General features: G+C 44.6%; 2 protein-coding genes across 3 annotated transcripts in view; both read left to right on the forward strand.

The window, feature by feature from the left end:
- LOC138647839 (transcription factor 20-like) overlaps positions 1-17,345 on the forward strand; it is a 421,475-nt gene that overhangs the window by 177,266 nt on the left and 226,864 nt on the right. The window lies entirely within an intron of this gene.
- On the forward strand, positions 1,782-5,975 carry LOC138647838 (uncharacterized). The gene is made up of 6 exons (XM_069737119.1): positions 1,782-1,989; positions 2,841-2,895; positions 2,977-3,063; positions 3,233-3,428; positions 3,575-3,734; positions 4,698-5,975. Exons 2-6 carry the CDS (start codon positions 2,854-2,856, stop codon positions 5,050-5,052), a joined length of 840 nt encoding a protein of 279 aa, XP_069593220.1. The 5' UTR covers positions 1,782-1,989; positions 2,841-2,853; the 3' UTR covers positions 5,053-5,975.

A 17,345-nucleotide genomic window follows, 5' to 3' on the forward strand; every position in this document is an offset into this window, starting at 1 on the left:
ACTTTTCAACGTACACAAAAAATGTTACTATGTTTACTAAGGCTACTTTCACACTTGCGTCGCTATGCGTCGGGCCGACGCACGTTGTGAAATTGTGGCACAACGTGGGCAGCGGATAGTTTTTCAATGCATCCACTGCCCATTCTGAAGTCCAGGAGGAGGGGGCGGAGTTTCGGACGCGCATGCGCGTTAGAAAATGGCGGACGCGATGGACAAAAAAAATGTTCACTTGAACGTTTTTTTTGTGCCGATGGTCCGCCAAAACACGACGGATCGGTTGCACGATGGAGGCGACGTGTGGCCATCCGTCACGATCCGTCGCTAATACAAGTATATGGGGAAAAAACGCATCTTGCGAGCACATTTGCAGGATCCGTTTTTTTCCCAAAATGACGGATTGCGATGGATTGCTTAAAACGCAAGTGTGAAAGTAGCCTAAGGCCTCTTTCACACTTGCGTCGTCTGGCGGCCGTCACAATGCATTGGCGCGACGGATGCGTCAAAAATAGTGAAAAACGGATGCAGAGCATACAGTTTTTCGACGGATCCGCTAGACGGTTCCGTCAAAAAATTGGATCCGTTGCATCCGTCTTGTCCATTTTTACAATTCGTTTCATCGTGTTTTTTTTACGGATTTGTTTTCCATGCCTAAAAATGGGAGTCTCCCAAATGTGATTGGCTACTGGAAAATAGGGAAACCTATATATTGACTGTTTTTACACCCCATCTTTGACAGGGTTTAGAGAAAGTGGCAGAGATGGAAGGAGTGCTTGTGAAGATTGCGAACATAGTTACTGATGTTATTTTTGAGACCAATAGGCTGGCAATAATAGTTCGGGAGAAGGAGGCAGCAGCAAGAGAGAGGATTCTTTGACAGCGACGTCGCCGCCTATGGATACATCCCATATCGCCCAGCGAATGACCCGGGGCGTGTATTCAACTCTTTACATGGAGTTGCGGCAGAACCTGGATACATTTTTTAATTATGTTCGGATGAGACAGGAACACTTTGATGTTGGAACTTGTTGGGGATGTCATCCGAAGGAAGGACACACTGTTCAGGTGTTCCATCTCACCGGCGGAGCGGCTGATGGTGACACTGCGGTAAGCCTATTTGTATTTTTTTTTATCATTGTTCATAGTTAATGCCATGTTTTTTTTGTTTTTTTTTGCAGCGGGTAACAGGAAAACCACATCAGCAGTGAACATGCTGCAGAAAATACTGCGCTGAAACACTGCGTTGCATTTTCTGCAGCATGTCAATTATTTTATTATTTGTGCCCATTCTACAGTGTTTAACACCTGCTCCATAATAGGAATGCACAGATGTAAAAATGCTGGTTTAAATGTGCACTAAAACAGAAAAAAAAACTTCCGCAGTGCCGTTTAACAAAATAAAAAAAGAAAAAAGATATTATATTTGTGAAAATTGCTTTATTTGCATTTTTTAATAATTTTTTTTTCCCACAGATTCCTTGCTACTGGAGAATCCCTATGGCTACGTTCACATTAGCGTCATGCGACGCAGCGTCGTCGACGCACAACAACGCATGCGTCATGCGCCCCTATCTTTATCATTGGGGACGCATGCGTTGCGTTGTCGTGCGTTTTTGTAAAAACGCACGACGCATGCGTCGTTTCACCGCACCTGGGTGGCGTCGGAAACGCTACATGTTGCATTTTTGTAGCGTCTAAAAAACGCATGCGTCGCACTTGCATCGCTCGTGCGTCGTCATTGCGTTACAATCTCCCATTGAAACCAATTGACAACTCACGAGACGCAAGTGCGTGCGTCGTGCGTGCGTTGTGCGACGCATGCGTCGTTAGATAAAATTAAACAAAAAAGTGTCTAGACAGTGAAAACAGTGATAAAAACATCCCCCATATATAAAGAAAATGTTTGGATTGTTTGTCACTTCTGCTGCAGCATCTACAGGCAACACATCAGACCAGACTTCTTCTACTTTTCTTCATCTGCTGTCCAGAGATGTAAGTATAGAATGATTCTGTGCATTTTCTACATGTTTTATTTTGTAATTGTTTTTGCAAGTTGTGTATTATATTCTGCACTGTGGTTGTTTAAAGATATTGTTGTATTTTTAGTCTGGTTGTGATGTATGGCGTTGTATAGGATGGCGTTTCATTGTCTGCGGCCTTGATTATTGTTCTTTCCAGGATAGATTTTTCTTTTCCATTTATTGGTTTGGTGGTGTTTTTTTGTATTCAGTTGTGATGTTTTATTTTTGCGTTATATGATGGCGTTTAATAGTCTCCAGCCCTGTCGGTTTTATTGTAGAGTATGGTAGTATAGAATGATTCTGCGCCCTTTTATTAAATGTAATAATTTGTATTGCAAGTTGTGTATTATGTTCTGCACTGTGGTTGTGTAAAGACATTGTTGTATGTTTCTGGTGTGATGTATGGCCTTTTATTGTATCCGGCCCTGTCGGTTTTATTGTAAAGTATGGTGTTGTATTGCCGTTTCTGCCCTTAATTTTTGGGGGTTGTTAATTTTTTCCTTTCAAAAATCTATTGTGTTTTTTGGGTTGCTCCGTGCATACTGTACATTTTTTTTAAACAAAACTCTCTTTTTGGATTACGACATAGGGTCTGTTGTGTATTTGTTTTGTTATCTTTAGGCTTTTGTTTACTCTGGCATTGTGTTGTCTCTGCCATTGTTTTTTTTAATCAATGTGGCAGTGTTGTTTGCTCAGCGTTAGATTCAGTTGGAGTGCAATGTTCTTTGTGGTTGAAATGTAAATTTTTTTTTTTTTTTATATATTTTACTATGTTCCGCTGTATTGTGCATAGGATAAATTTTATTTTGTTCTTTATTTCAGAATTGCATTAGTAATGGCCAGCGACTCAAGCCACACCCCACCGCTGAGGAGTCCGGTGAGTACATGATCTACTATTGCTTACTATTCGCTGTCATTTGTAGATGGGTCACTCAACTTTTTGTAAACTATTTTACAGGCTTCTTCAAGTGAGGAGGAGAGCCAGGAGGAACAGAGGCAGCAGGAGCAGAGACCACGGGACCAAGCTGTGGTTGCAGGACGGCGAGTAAGTTTTTATGTCAAACCTATTCCTTTTTTTTCTTTAAGTTTTTTGTTTTTGCGGGTATGGGGGGTGGTGGGAGGGGGGGGGGGTGGTGGAGGTGGTAGGTGGTGGTGGAGGAGGTAGGGACAACAATTTTTATCTTGCAAACATTAATATTTTCCATTTATTCTAGGTTTCACAACGGGCCCATGATGACCCACTGGACATTGACCTGATGGTGGCATCCATAGAGGAACGGGGCCCGTTGTGGGACAGCCGTGACCCCCGGCACGCGGACCAGGGCGTGTTGCGCCGTTTGTGGATTGAGGTGGCACAATCGCTGTGGGATGGCTTCGACAGCGCTTCCCCCGCGGGCAAAGATAAATTTCGTAAGTATTTCCAAAATGCTGCTGTGACCCATCATGCCAGGATACACAACCGTCTGTGATGTCTTCTATTGGGATTGCACACGGTTGCGTTATCATTTTCAATATTTTCTCTCAAACTAATTTTTTTTTTTTTAATTTATACACAGTTAAACAATTGAAGACCAGATGGCGCTCCATGAAGGACAGTTTCAAGAGGGGCCTGAAAAAGGAGGGACAGATCCGTAGTGGTGCTGCAGCTTCAAGGACCTCTATCTACAAATATAATCGTATTTTGCAGTTCTTGCGACCGGTCCTTGAAAGCAGAGAGTAAGTATAGTACCTATGCACACACCTAGTTTTTACAACATGCATATTCACGTACTATATTCCAGCCACGTAGCTTATTGCCCAGCCATTTTTTTTGGCAAGTACAAAGTATAGAAATGAAGAAAAAAATTCAAGCTCACCGAGGCGTGAAAAGTAAAAAATACATACTTTTATTCATTTCAATCATAAGCAGAGGATGAAACATCAGCACAATACAATAGACACTATCTACGCGTTTCAGGTGACAGGGAACATCAGACATCATGATTAAGGGTGCCCTATCACCTGAAACGCGTAGATAGTGTTTTTATTGTATTGTGCTGATGTTTCATCCTCTGCTTCTGATTGAAGTGAATAAAGTATTTACTTTTTACTTTTCACGCCTCGGTGACCTCGAATTTTTTCTTCATTTCTGGTCTTCTCACGCTTGACACAGCGTCTCCGTGCTCCGAGCCTTCTGGGATTACTACTATGGTGAGCCTGACTTCCTCTTTTTTTCCCTGAAATATGAAGTATACCGAACACAGAAAGATAGTAGATTGGCCATGCCCGGGCAATATTTCATAGTGGAGTAGTATATTGCCCATCCAGGTGTATCCCAGTTTTTTTTAAAAAAAAAGGAAAAATATAATAGACACGGCATACCTTCTACTCCAAGGCAGGTTATGTTCCCATGGTTGCTCAGCTCGCAGGACCTGTGATGACGTCTCGGTCACATGACCGTGACGTCATGGCAGTTCCGACGATAAGCGTAATTGTCGGGCGTTACAAACGGCAACCATGGGTGACTATTTTGAAATAAATAAATGCATTCTTTTTTTAATATTGATGCGGCATATGCAGTGTCAATATTAAAAATAGGTTAATATTAATGGCGGCAATGGATACCGCCGGTAAAGTTAATTAATGACGCATGTGAAATGTTATATTTAGTATACTAATGGTTTCCTTATGTTTTCACAGAACACACAGCAGCACCCGCAAGACTGTCCGACCCTCTGGAGCGGTCCTTCGTGAAGCGCCATCTGAACTGTCGCAGCCATCCCACAGCGAGAGCAGGTCTGCACCACCACAATCTGGCGAACCGGCAGCCGGTCCATCAGATGTTCCCCTGGCCGAGGCCTCTGTCGCTCCTTCCTTCGGGTCTTCCCGACAGCGTCAGCGGGCCTCGGACAGGGCGATCCTGCCCGAATTTTTACGTTTGAGCACCGTATTCCAGAATGGTTTCAAGGCGCTGTGCGATAAAATGTCCAATATCGACCGGCGTCTTGAAACCATAGAATCGGAGCTCTCGAGGCCGGCCAAACATTTTTTTTAGTGCCATTCAGAAGGGCATGGTTGAACATCTTACGCCGGAACTCCAGATTTCGGTCATGCAGGCCTGCAACAACGCATATGTCACTGCTCTGCAGCAGGCTCGGGTCATGCAGTCAGCGACTACAATGCCCGCAGTACCATCGCTGGCTGCCATGGCTCCGACTCCTGCTGCAGAGCACCACCACAGAGCTCCGCGTGCCGAGGGCCACCGCCACCACAGAACAGAGCCCCAAACTTCTGCTCCTGCCAGGCCTTCAAGGGCACACAGACGGGAAGCCGACCCACACCCAGAGGGAGAGAGGAGGAAAAAAAAGAAGAAGACGACAAGCACTACAACCTTGGCTATGGCTGCTCCCAAAACAACCACCCAAAGTACCCAGCCTGGGTCTACCCGGAGCACACCCAGTACCCAGCCTGGGTCTACACGGAGCACACCCAGTACCCAGCCTGGGTCTACAAGGAGCCCACCAAGTACTCAGCCTGGGTCTACCCGGAGCAGGAGTAGCCAGCCAAGGACACTGGTCGTCCCTCCTCCCTCACCTCCTGCGTTGGCAGTCTCGCCACCGTCAACTGGCTGGATTGATGTCGGCATCCCGTCTAGTGTAATAGAGTATGCTGCTTCCTCCCCCTCGTCCTCCTCCTCGGTCTCCTCAACACCCACCAAAAGTGGAGAATATGAATCCCCCTTAATCGCAGATATTGATACCCCATAACATTTCCCATTTCTTTTTTTTTGTGTCCCAAATAAAATTGTTATTTTGTTCAAAAATACTGAGTTTTTATTGTCTATAATAAAGTTTGCACCAAATCACACCGTGCGCCGTATAAACAAATCTTGTGTTTGTAACACCTGATGTGCAATGTCTGACAATATTTTATCAATATTTTTTTTCATTTTTTTATAGGGCTGTCGCTCATTGTACTATGAGATGTTACAAACACAAACAGCATTGCTCAATATATCAATTTTAAAATGTACCATCACACAACGATTTCAGTAACGATATAGTTGGTTTTTGTCAGTAACCAACGTTATCTTTTCTGAAATCGTCCAACGATCAGGCCCCTGCTGGGAGATTGTAGGTGTCAGCGAATGATTAGGAATTTTTTGGGGTAACTTATCACACGCTGTCATTGTTGGATCGGCGTGTTTGACACCGATCCATCGATGTCTTTGCTGTAAACTAGGGAATATTGGGTTACTAGCGCAGTGTTTTAAAAATCAAAAAAGTGAGCAATACCCAAAAAAAAAAAAAGGTGTCAATCACCTCCCTCGCCGTCATCTTCCCGCAGTGACTGACACTGTCATTCCCGCCCGTAAAGCAGAGCACACCGTTGACTTAATAATAAACGCTGTGCTGTGCTTTAGGGCTGGCACAGTACGGAAAGGTGACGGCGATGGACGTGTCACACACCAGAATTTTTTTTTTTTGTTTAAATTACATTTACAATGGTAAACAGGGAAAACATCGTGAGTGCGGCCATGCGCTTCATAACACAATGGTTACCCAGATTACACGGGGACTTGCTCTTTTTTTTGTCGCTGGAGAGCTGTCTGTGTGACAGCTCTCCAGCAACCACGCGACGACTAACAACGATCACGGTCCGGTCGTATCACTGGTCGGTATCGTTGGCTAATCGTTTTATTACGGTACCTTAAGAATATTGTTCAGGTGAGGTGGTAGCAATGTTCACAGTGTCGCCACTATTTGACTCTGGACGTATACTAGCATCCTGAGTGCAATAGTGTTAACTCTGTAGAGTTGTGCAAACATGATCGTCTCCCTCCTTGTCAAGCCAGGTTCCGTCTGCAAGATTAAAAATGGTTGACAAGGTGGGAGCCGATCATGTTATATGTCAAAACTATGGAACACACGGCTGAAATATTTTGTTGTTTTGTCACAGTCCATTTGGGTACTGGTGCTCACATAAATTTTGTGGGACACACATTAGTTTATATAACATTGGATTTTAAAATTTGTTTACTATGGAAAAACATATGGGAGATTTGTTTTGTGAAAACGGAAAGGCACAAGAACTTTATTTCAAAACACAACGCATTATAAAATCAGGGGACATTAACAACATTTAAATAACCTTACATAGGCTGGTAAAATGACATGGACTCAACAGTGTTTACATGACAGTGTTTTTATTGTATCATAATACCAAGATGAATTAAACCATTTGATCTTGCCATGAAACACTCCCAACATCTGAAACAAAGTATGCAGCAAATTGGTCCCTCATATGAGCAATCTCCACAGTTGTCCGCAGAGGATGATCTTGATAATCAGGCAATGGATTTGGTATGGGTTCATCGAGTTCCACGTTGACTCTCTCTTTATCAATAATATAATTGTGGAGAACCACACACGCCTTCACCACCTCATCCACTGTCTCAATTTTCAAATTTATAGCGGATCCTAAGATACGCCATTTGGAGACAAGGATTCCACAGTTCTTCTGGCCTGGGACAGTCTATAATTAAAAATACTTTTGGTGCGGTCCAACCCCCAACTGGAGTATGGTTTAAGTAGGTTGCCACTCATTTGAAAAGCCTCATCCCCAACCACAACAAATGGCATGGCCGGGCCTTCGGTGTTGGGAAGAGGTCGTGGCTGGGGGAAATTAAAATTATCGTATAATCTTCGGCCCATATCAGACTCCTTAAATGTCCGTGAATCATTTGCACGGCCAAACGCTCCAATGTCCACAGCGAGAAACCTGCAGTCCGCACCTGCAATTGCCATGAGCACGGTGGAAAAGTATTTTTTATAATTAAAAAACAGAGATCCACTTCTTGAAGGCTTGGTAATCCTAATGTGCTTCCCATCCACGGCTCCAATACAGTTAGGGAAAGAACACACTTGTTCGAATTTTTGGGCGTTGGCCTGCCATAATTCTGTTGTAGGGATGGGTAAAAATTCCTCCCGGAGGTTGTCCCACAATGCGCGGCATGTGTCGGCAATAATACCAGAAAGTGTGGAGACTCCAATCCTAAACTGGAAATGCAGTGATCTCAAGGTCTCTCCGGTAGCCAGGAAACTGACAAGAAGAAAAATAAATAAATATAATTAATTAAATTGTTATGAAAGAATTTTTCATTTTTAATTACAATCCCCCACCCCACAAAACCAAAACGCGTTACTTTAAAAAATGGCAAGAACACATAAATCCTTCACATTTCATTACGTACCGTAGAGTCACCAGCAGACGTTCCTCGGGGGAAATTGCTTTATGGAGCTGCGTGTCCTGCCTGGAAATGGCTCCTTCCACCAGACGCAGCAGATATCGGAAGCTGTTTTGAGACATCCTGGTGTACTCAAAGTATTTCTCCTGGTTGTCATTTAACTCGCCAAACAGACAATGGTAGGCTCCACGACTCTCTCGGACTTCCAATATAGGGTGTAGCCAAAAACGCCGACGACTCCTTCTCCGTAGTTTGTCTCTTTTCCTCTGTTCATGACAGGCAATAGCATAAGCAATAGCAAGGGCAAAATCCAGCTCCATATTGAGGTAGATACTCTCCATGGGACGATCCATCTTGATGCTGTATGGTTGGAATTAATCTATGCCGGGGTATATATACCACAATTCCATTATACCCACTCTCATCTACCCATTGGTGGCATTATCTATTGTCTAGACACTAGACCCACCCTCTTCTATTCATTGGTGGTATTATCTAGTGTCTAGACACTAAATTGTGTTGAAAGATTACATCATTGACAACGCATGCGTTGTAAAACGCTGCGTTTTTTGGGAAAACGCAACAAAAATGCACAAAAAACGCTGCGTTTTACGACGCATCCGTTCGACGCATGCGTCAAAAATGGTGCGTTTTGCGTGCGTTTCAGTTGCGTTGTGCGTTGCGTCGGTGACGCTGTGTCGCATGACGCTAATGTGAACGTAGCCTAATATCCCTGCATTACCTGTTTCGCCTTGGAATATCAACAATTTCCGGAATTGTGAAAGTGACCTGCCGCGCACTCTGGGATACGTTGCACCAGGAATACATTCCAAATCCGACTATGGACATCTGGCTGAAGAGTGAGGAAAATTTTGAAAAACTGTGCCATTTCCCAAATTGCTTGGGTGCTGTAGATGGCAAACACATCCAGATTTCAAAACCTGCAGGATCTGGCTCCGAGTACTATAATTACAAAAAGTAATTTTCGATAGTACTTATGGCCAGAGCGGATGCTAATTGTAAATGTATTGCTGTGGACATTGGAGCCTATGGCCGCTCAAACGAATCACAAGTCTTCAAAACTTCTCCGATGGGCCGTTGTCTATATGGAGACACGTATGATTTCCCACCACCAAGACGACTCCCGGGAACATCTGGACCACCTATGCCATTTGTCTGTGTTGGTGATGAGGCATTCCAGCTGTCACCACACCTACTGAAACCTTATGCAAGCAGTGGATTGACCCAAACCAAATGAGTGTTTAACTACAGTTTAACTAGAGCCAGACAAGTGGTGGAGTGCGCGTTTGGCATTTTAACCGCAAAGTGGCGAGTACTGCTAACCGCCATAAAACTATAGACAGAGACTGTGGATGAGATTGTAAAGGCCTGTGTGGTGCTGCACAATTATGTTATTTCCCAGGAGCCAGTTTCCATGGATGAGGACTGTCAGACAACCTTGTGGGATTATCAAAACAACTTTATTTGTACCGCAGGTTCGGTGTCCAGAATGAGGGACCACTTCGCTGATTATTTTATATCACCTGAAGGCCGAGTTCCATGGCAAGATTACATAGTTTGAGATGTTTCTTTGATGTCTATGCCAATAATGTTTATGTACCGAGTCTTATGATAATCTTGACACCAAGTTTTCCCTAATGTTTGGTATGTTAATTAATAAACCAAACATGTTATACCTTTACAACATCTTATGTTTGTGTACCTTTTTTTTATTACCATACAGGTCCTTCTCAAAAAATTAGCATATAGTGTTAAATTTCATTATTTACCATAATGTAATGATTACAATTAAACTTTCATATATTATAGATTCATTATCCACCAACTGAAATTTGTCAGGTCTTTTATTGTTTTAATACTGATGATTTTGGCATACAACTCCTGATAACCCAAAAAACCTGTCTCAATAAATTAGCATATCAAGAAAAGGTTCTCTAAACGACCTATTACCCTAATCTTCTGAATCAACTAATTAACTCTAAACACATGCAAAAGATACCTGAGGCTTTTATAAACTCCCTGCCTGGTTCATTACTCAAAACCCCCATCATGGGTAAGACTAGCGACCTGACAGATGTCAAGAAGGCCATCATTGACACCCTCAAGCAAGAGGGTAAGACCCAGAAAGAAATTTCTCAACAAATAGGCTGTTCCCAGAGTGCTGTATCAAGGCACCTCAATGGTAAGTCTGTTGGAAGGAAACAATGTGGCAGAAAACGCTGTACAACGAGAAGAGGAGACCGGACCCTGAGGAAGATTGTGGAGAAGGACCGATTCCAGACCTTGGGGAACCTGAGGAAGCAGTGGACTGAGTCTGGTGTGGAAACATCCAGAGCCACCGTGCACAGGCGTGTGCAGGAAATGGGCTACAGGTGCCGCATTCCCCAGGTAAAGCCACTTTTGAGCTACAGAGAAGCAGCACTGGACTGTTGCTAAGTGGTCCCAAGTACTTTTTTCTGATGAAAGCAAATTTTGCATGTCATTCGGAAATCAAGGTGCCAGAGTCTGGAGGAAGACTGGGGAGAAGGAAATGCCAAAATGCCTGAAGTCCAGTGTCAAGTACCCACAGTCAGTGATGGTGTGGGGTGCCATGTCAGCTGCTGGTGTTGGTCCACTGTGTTTCATCAAGGGCAGGGTCAATGCAGCTAGCTATCAGGAGATTTTGGAGCACTTCATGCTTCCATCGGCTGAAATGCTTTATGGAGATGAAGATTTCATTTTTCAGCACGACCTGGCACCTGCTCACAGTGCCAAAACCACTGGTAAATGGTTTACTGACCATGGTATTACTGTGCTCAATTGGCCTGCCAACTCTCCTGACCTGAACCCCATAGAGAATCTGTGGGATATTGTGAAGAGAAAGTTGAGAGACGCAAGACCCAACACTCTGGATGAGCTTAAGGCCGCTATTGAAGCATCCTGGGCCTCCATAACATCTCAGCAGTGTCACAGGCTGATTGCCTCCATGCCACGCCGCATTGAAGCAGTCATTTCTGCCAAAGGATTCCCGACCAAGTATTGAGTGCATAACTGAACATTATTATTTGTTGGTTTTTTTGTTTGTTATTAAAAAACACTTTTATTTGATTGGATGGGTGAAATATGCTAATTTATTGAGACAGGTTTTTTGGGTTATCAGGAGTTGTATGCCAAAATCATCAGTATTAAAACAATAAAAGACCTGACAAATTTCAGTTGGTGGATAATGAATCTATAATATATGAAAGTTTAATTGTAATCATTACATTATGGTAAATAATGAAATTTAACACTATATGCTAATTTTTTGAGAAGGACCTGTAGTTAAATGAAGACACTTGACAATACATTTTTTTAAGCAAAACCAAATTTTTATTACACTTTTTATTTACAACTTTCTGTAATCAATTTAGCTTAAAAAAATTTTTGTGGCTTTTTTTTTTTCATTAAACAACCTCAACACGAAAAAATTTACAAATCTGTAAACTGTGGGGTGGAGATACTAACGGAGGGGCTAGAAGGTTGGACCACATTGCTAGTGGGGGAAATCCTACAGGGTTGGGGTTGATGTGAAGTGGAAGGGAGGGAAAAACATGAGGCTGAGCAGGGAGGTCAGATTGGACAGGGGGTGGTGTTGGTGTAGGTGGCAAAGTAAACAGGGAAGGAAAATTTGACAGGGAAGGAAACTGGGTTGGACATTTGATATTGGGCCTGGGTTGGGATTTGGGCCTGGGTTGGGAATTGGGCCTGGGTTGGGAAACGACAAGTGGTTTGGAAAGGGTTGGTAGGAGAGACATTGGCTGTGTGGGAGTTGGAGGGACTTGGGTGATGACCTGCACTAGAGCAGCATGGCAGCCTTGCATTACCTGCATCTGCTGGTCAAGAATTAGCTTTTCCATGCTCCTGAGCTGAGCATTGATGGAAAAAAAAGGTTTGGAGATTCTCTGGCATCTGAATGCAGCCTATCCAAGTGACTGCTGTGTTCACTGATGCGTGTTTGCACCATGCTGAACCCAGCAGTCACTTGCTCTCCCAAAAGTTTGAAAGCGTTCTGGAAGGATGCATTCAGATATAGGAACTCAGGAGCACAACGCCTTTCCTGACCCCTCTGTCGCTGCCGCCCTGAACCTAATGGTGTTCTAGAGGTGGCAGGATCAGAGGGGTGGGGTAAAGGGAACGCTAACTCTTCACCAGCAGCTTCATGTAACGAAGTCTGCGATGATGCTCCAGCGCTGGCGGAGGTTGAATTGGATGTGGCAGAGGTACTGGAAGGGCCAGGCAAGGGGTCAGAGGGATGGGGTCTACCGACGTGGCCCATGGTGGCAGACTCCAGAGTGATCCAAGGTAGAAGCAGGCTCCTGAGTGCTACAGAAGGTGCTGTGAAATAATAGAAAAAAATCAATTAATATATTGATAGGAAAAAGCCCTGCCTGAAACAAAAAAAAAGGTTAGACCAGTAAACATGGTGAATTATTCAGTGGGCTGTTGAATATTTACCTTCTTCTCAACATTGTTTCCCGGAGGAAGGACAGGGCACAGCTGTACTTATACCACAGCCTTCGTCGTCCTCTTGAGCCACTCGGGGCCTGCATCTCCTGGTTAAACACCCTCTTGAAGCGATCCCTGAGTGACCGCCACCGCTTCATAACCCTTTCATCTGTAAAGAGAAGAATGAAATAAAAAAATGGGTTAAGTACAACACATTCCGTCCTGCTCCAGAAATTACTGAAATGTGACTACTTACGTTCTCGAGTCTGCTTGCCTTGGATCAAGGTCCTCCCACTTAGCCACAACATTGTCTCATACTTCCCCTCAGAGACGACGTGTGACAAACTGATCTGCATGCCTGCGGTCAGCCATATTCCACAGCGGCTCCCGCTCGCGGACCTCCTCGATGAGGCGGTCCACACCAAGTCCACCGTCCTCACCATCTGAGTCGGGAGCACGCTGTGAAGACTGTGAAAAGAGCAAAAAAAAATGAGTACACTGAAACACAAAAGTACCAAGAGGAAAAAAAAAACAACTCACTGCTGGCTGACCGCTGCGGCGATTACGACGCCGACTCTGGGAGCGGCTGGGAGGACCTTCATGGCGTTGGCCAGAAGGTGCAGGAGACTAAAAAAAAAAAAGGAAAAATAATTATGATGGATGTAGGTATATGTTATATGTGTACGGTAATGTATGATGATCTGTTTTGTATGTGTTGGGTGCACTGTGATGTGTGAAGCAACTGTTTTGGCACAACTTACACTCTATGCGCCCGCTCCTAGCATTTCTCCACCCATCCCATGTCCTTCTGAGAGGCCCTCGGCTGCTTCCGCTTCCTGTGAAAACATAATTAATGCATATAGTGTTTAACAGAAATTTTAACAAGAACACCAAAAACTTAAAATGTTTTAAATTACCTCACTACGCAAACGCTGTGGAGGAGGGCTCCCGGAAGAAGACATTTTTTTTTTTTGCTCAGTGGTCCCTGGTGTATCTGTAAGCATAAAGACACTTGTAAGCTACTATACAAATTGAATTAGAAGGTTTGTGGTCTTTAATACTTACATCAGGAAAGTGGCTTGCTGGCTCAGTCCCTGCTGGCTGTGGTCCCTGGTGGATCTGTAAGTATAAATAATTTATACTAAAGGCCCCTTCACATTAAGCGACGCTGCAGCGATACCGACAACGATCCGGATCGCTGCAGCGTCGCTGTTTGGTCGCTGGACAGCTGTCACACAGACCGCTCTCCAGCGACCAACTATGCCGGTAACCAGGGTAAACATCGGGTAACTAAGCGCAGGGCCGCGCTTAGTAACCCGATGTTTACCCTGGTTACCTTCCTAAAAGTAAAAAAAACAAACAGTACATACTTACCTACCGCTGTCTGTCCTCCAGCGCTGTGCTCTGCACTCCTCCTGTACTGTCTGTGTGAGCACAGCGGCCGGAAAGCAGAGCGGTGATGTCACCGCTCTGCTTTCCGGCTGACCGACGCTCACAGCCAGTACAGGAGGAGTGCAGAGCACAGCGCTGGAGGACAGACAGCGTTAGGTAAGTATGTACTGTTTGTTTTTTTTACTTTTAGGATGGTAACCAGGGTAAACATCGGGTTACTAAGCGCGGCCCTGCGCTTAGTTACCCGATGTTTACCCTGGTTACCAGTGAAGACATCGCTGGATCGGTGTCACACACGCCGATCCAGCGATGTCCACGGGAGTCCAGCGACGAAATAAAGTTCTGGACTTTCTTCAGCGACTAACGATCTCCCAGCAGGGGCCTGATCGTTGGTCGCTGTCACACATAACGATTTTATTAACGATATCGTTGCTACGTCAAAAAAAGCAACGATATCGTTAACAATATCGTTATGTGTGAAAGTACCTTTAGACCCACAAACCCCCCAACCTAGCTAATGTAAAAGATTTTAAAACCACCCTGCTCAAATGATCTGAGCAATGTTCAAGCAGGCCAACAAAGTTTTGAGAAACAACCCCCAAAAATATACCCAAGGCACACCAGTCTGAGCTGGATTACCTAGTTCAATAGTATGTGCAAGCAGTAAAACCATTTCCCCCCACCCCCCAAAAAAAAATACCCTCATGTAAAATTTAAATGCCTAAACACCAGTTGAAAATGTATTGACCACATATGTGATTTGAAAAGATCCCTTTAAAAATTACTTAAATAAAAAAACCTATTAAAAATTTTCAATAACCTTTTATATTAAAAAATAAACCCTCAACCAACTCTGTATTGCATATGTGTACATTTGTACATACAGCACAGTTTAAAATTTACCTTTATGAAGTGATACTACGGACATTTTAAATAAAACATTTTTAGTCTTTTCTAATTTTCATTTTTTTACCATCACAATTAGGAGCTACAATGCTCTTTATTTTAAATACAAGTACATTAACCCGTTCCCGACCTTTGACGCAGCGCATGCGTCATGAAAACCTGTGCCATTCCGACCTGTGATGCAGCATATGCGTCATGGCCGGATTGGGCTCCTGCAGGCCGGGTGAAAGGGTTAACTGTAATTTCACCCGGCCTGCAGGGACCGGAGGAGTTGTATTTTAGCCCCGTGGCTACGATCGCTCTGATTGGCAGTTTCACTTTCAACAGCCAATCAGAGCAATTTGTAATATTTCACCTAAAAAACGGGTGAAATATTGCAATCAAGCCATGGCCGATGCTGCAATATCATCGGCCATGGCTGGAAACACTGATGTGCCCCCACCCCACCGATCGCCCCCCCAGCCCTCCGATCTGTGGTCCGCTCCCCTCCGTCCTGTGCTCCGCTCCCCCGTCCTCCTGTCCGCTCCCCCCGTGTTCCAATCCCACCCCCCGCACTGCGATCCACCCCCCCTGCACTGCGATCCACCCCCCCCGCACTGCGATCCACCCCCCCATGCTCCGATCCACCCCCCCCGTGCTCCACCCCAACCCCATCATACTTACCGAGCCTTCCGGGGTCCATCCGTCTCCTTTCCTGGGCGCCACCATCTTCCAAAATGGCGGGCGCATGCGCAGTGCGCCCGCCGAATCTGCCGGCCGGCAGATTCGTTTCAAGTGCATTTTGATCACTGTGATAAAACCTCACAGTGATCAAAATAAAAAAAAATACTAAATGGCCCCCCTCCCCTTTGTCACCCCCATAGGTAGGGACAATAATAAAATAAAGAATTTTTTTTTTCTTCCACTAAGGTTAGGATTAGAACTAGGGTTAGGGTTAGGGTTTCGATATGTGCACACGTATTCTGGTCCTCTGCGGATTTTTCCGCAGCGGATTTGATAAATCTGCAGTGCTAAACCGCTGCGGATTTATCGCGGATTTACCGCGGTTTTTCTGCGCATTTCACTGCGGTTTTACAACTGCGGTTTACTATTGGAGCAGTTGTAAAACCGCTGCGGAATCCGCAGAAAGAAGTGACATGCTGCGGAATGTAAACCGCAGCGTTTCCGTGCAGTTTTTCTGCAGCATGTGTACAGCGATTTTTGTTTCCCATAGGTTTACATTGAACTGTAAACTCATGGGAAACTGCTGCGGATCTGCAGCGTTTTCCGCAGTGTGTGCACATACCTTTAGAATTAGGCTATGTGCACACAATGCGGATTTGGCTGCGGATCCGCAGCGGATTGGCCGCTGCGGATTTGCAGCAGTGTTCCATCAGGTTTACAGTACCATGTAAACCTATGGAAAACCAAATTCTGTGTGCCCATGGTGCGGAAAATACAGCGCGGAAACGCTGCGTTGTATTTTCCGCAGCATGTCAATTCTTTGTGCGGATTCCGCAGCGTTTTACACCTCTTCCTCAATAGGAATCCGCAGGTGAAATCCGCACAAAAAACACTGGAAATCCGCGGTAAATCCACAGGTAAAACGCAGTGCCTTTTACCCACGGATTTTTCAAAAATGGTGCGGAAAAATCTCACACGAATCCGCAACGTGGGCACATGGCCTTAGGGTTGGAATTAGGGTTGTGGTTAGGGTTGTGATTAGGGTTATGGCTACAGTTGGGATTAGGGTTAGGAGTGTGTTGGGGTTAGTGTTGGAGGTAGAATTGAGGGGTTTCCACTGTTTAGGCACATCAGGGGTCTCCAAACGCAACATGGCGCCACCATTGATTCCAGCCAATCTTGTATTCAAAAAGTCAAATGGTGCTCCCTCACTTCCGAGCCCCGACGTGCGCCCAAACAGTGGTTTACCCCCACATATGGGGTACCAGCATACTCAGGATAAACTGCGCAACAATAATTGGGGTCCAATTTCTCCTGTTACCCTTGTGAAAATAAAAAATTGCTTGCTAAAACCTCATTTTTGAGGAAAGAAAAATGATTTTTTATTTTCACGGCTCTGCGTTGTAAACGTCTGTGAAGCACTTGGGGGTTCAAAGTGCTCACCACATATTTAGATAAGTTCCTTGGGGGGTCTAGTTTCCCAAATGGGGTCACTTGTGGGGGGTTTCCACTGTTTAGGCACACCAAGGGCTCTGCAAACGCAACGTGATGCCCGCAGACCATTCCATCAAAGTCTGCATTTCAAAAGTCACTACTTCCCTTCTGAGCCCCGACGTGTGCCCAAACAGTGGTTTACTCCCACACATGGGGTA

Source organism: Ranitomeya imitator, chromosome 8, assembly GCF_032444005.1.
Source record: "Ranitomeya imitator isolate aRanImi1 chromosome 8, aRanImi1.pri, whole genome shotgun sequence".
Classification (NCBI taxonomy): Eukaryota; Metazoa; Chordata; class Amphibia; order Anura; family Dendrobatidae; genus Ranitomeya; species Ranitomeya imitator.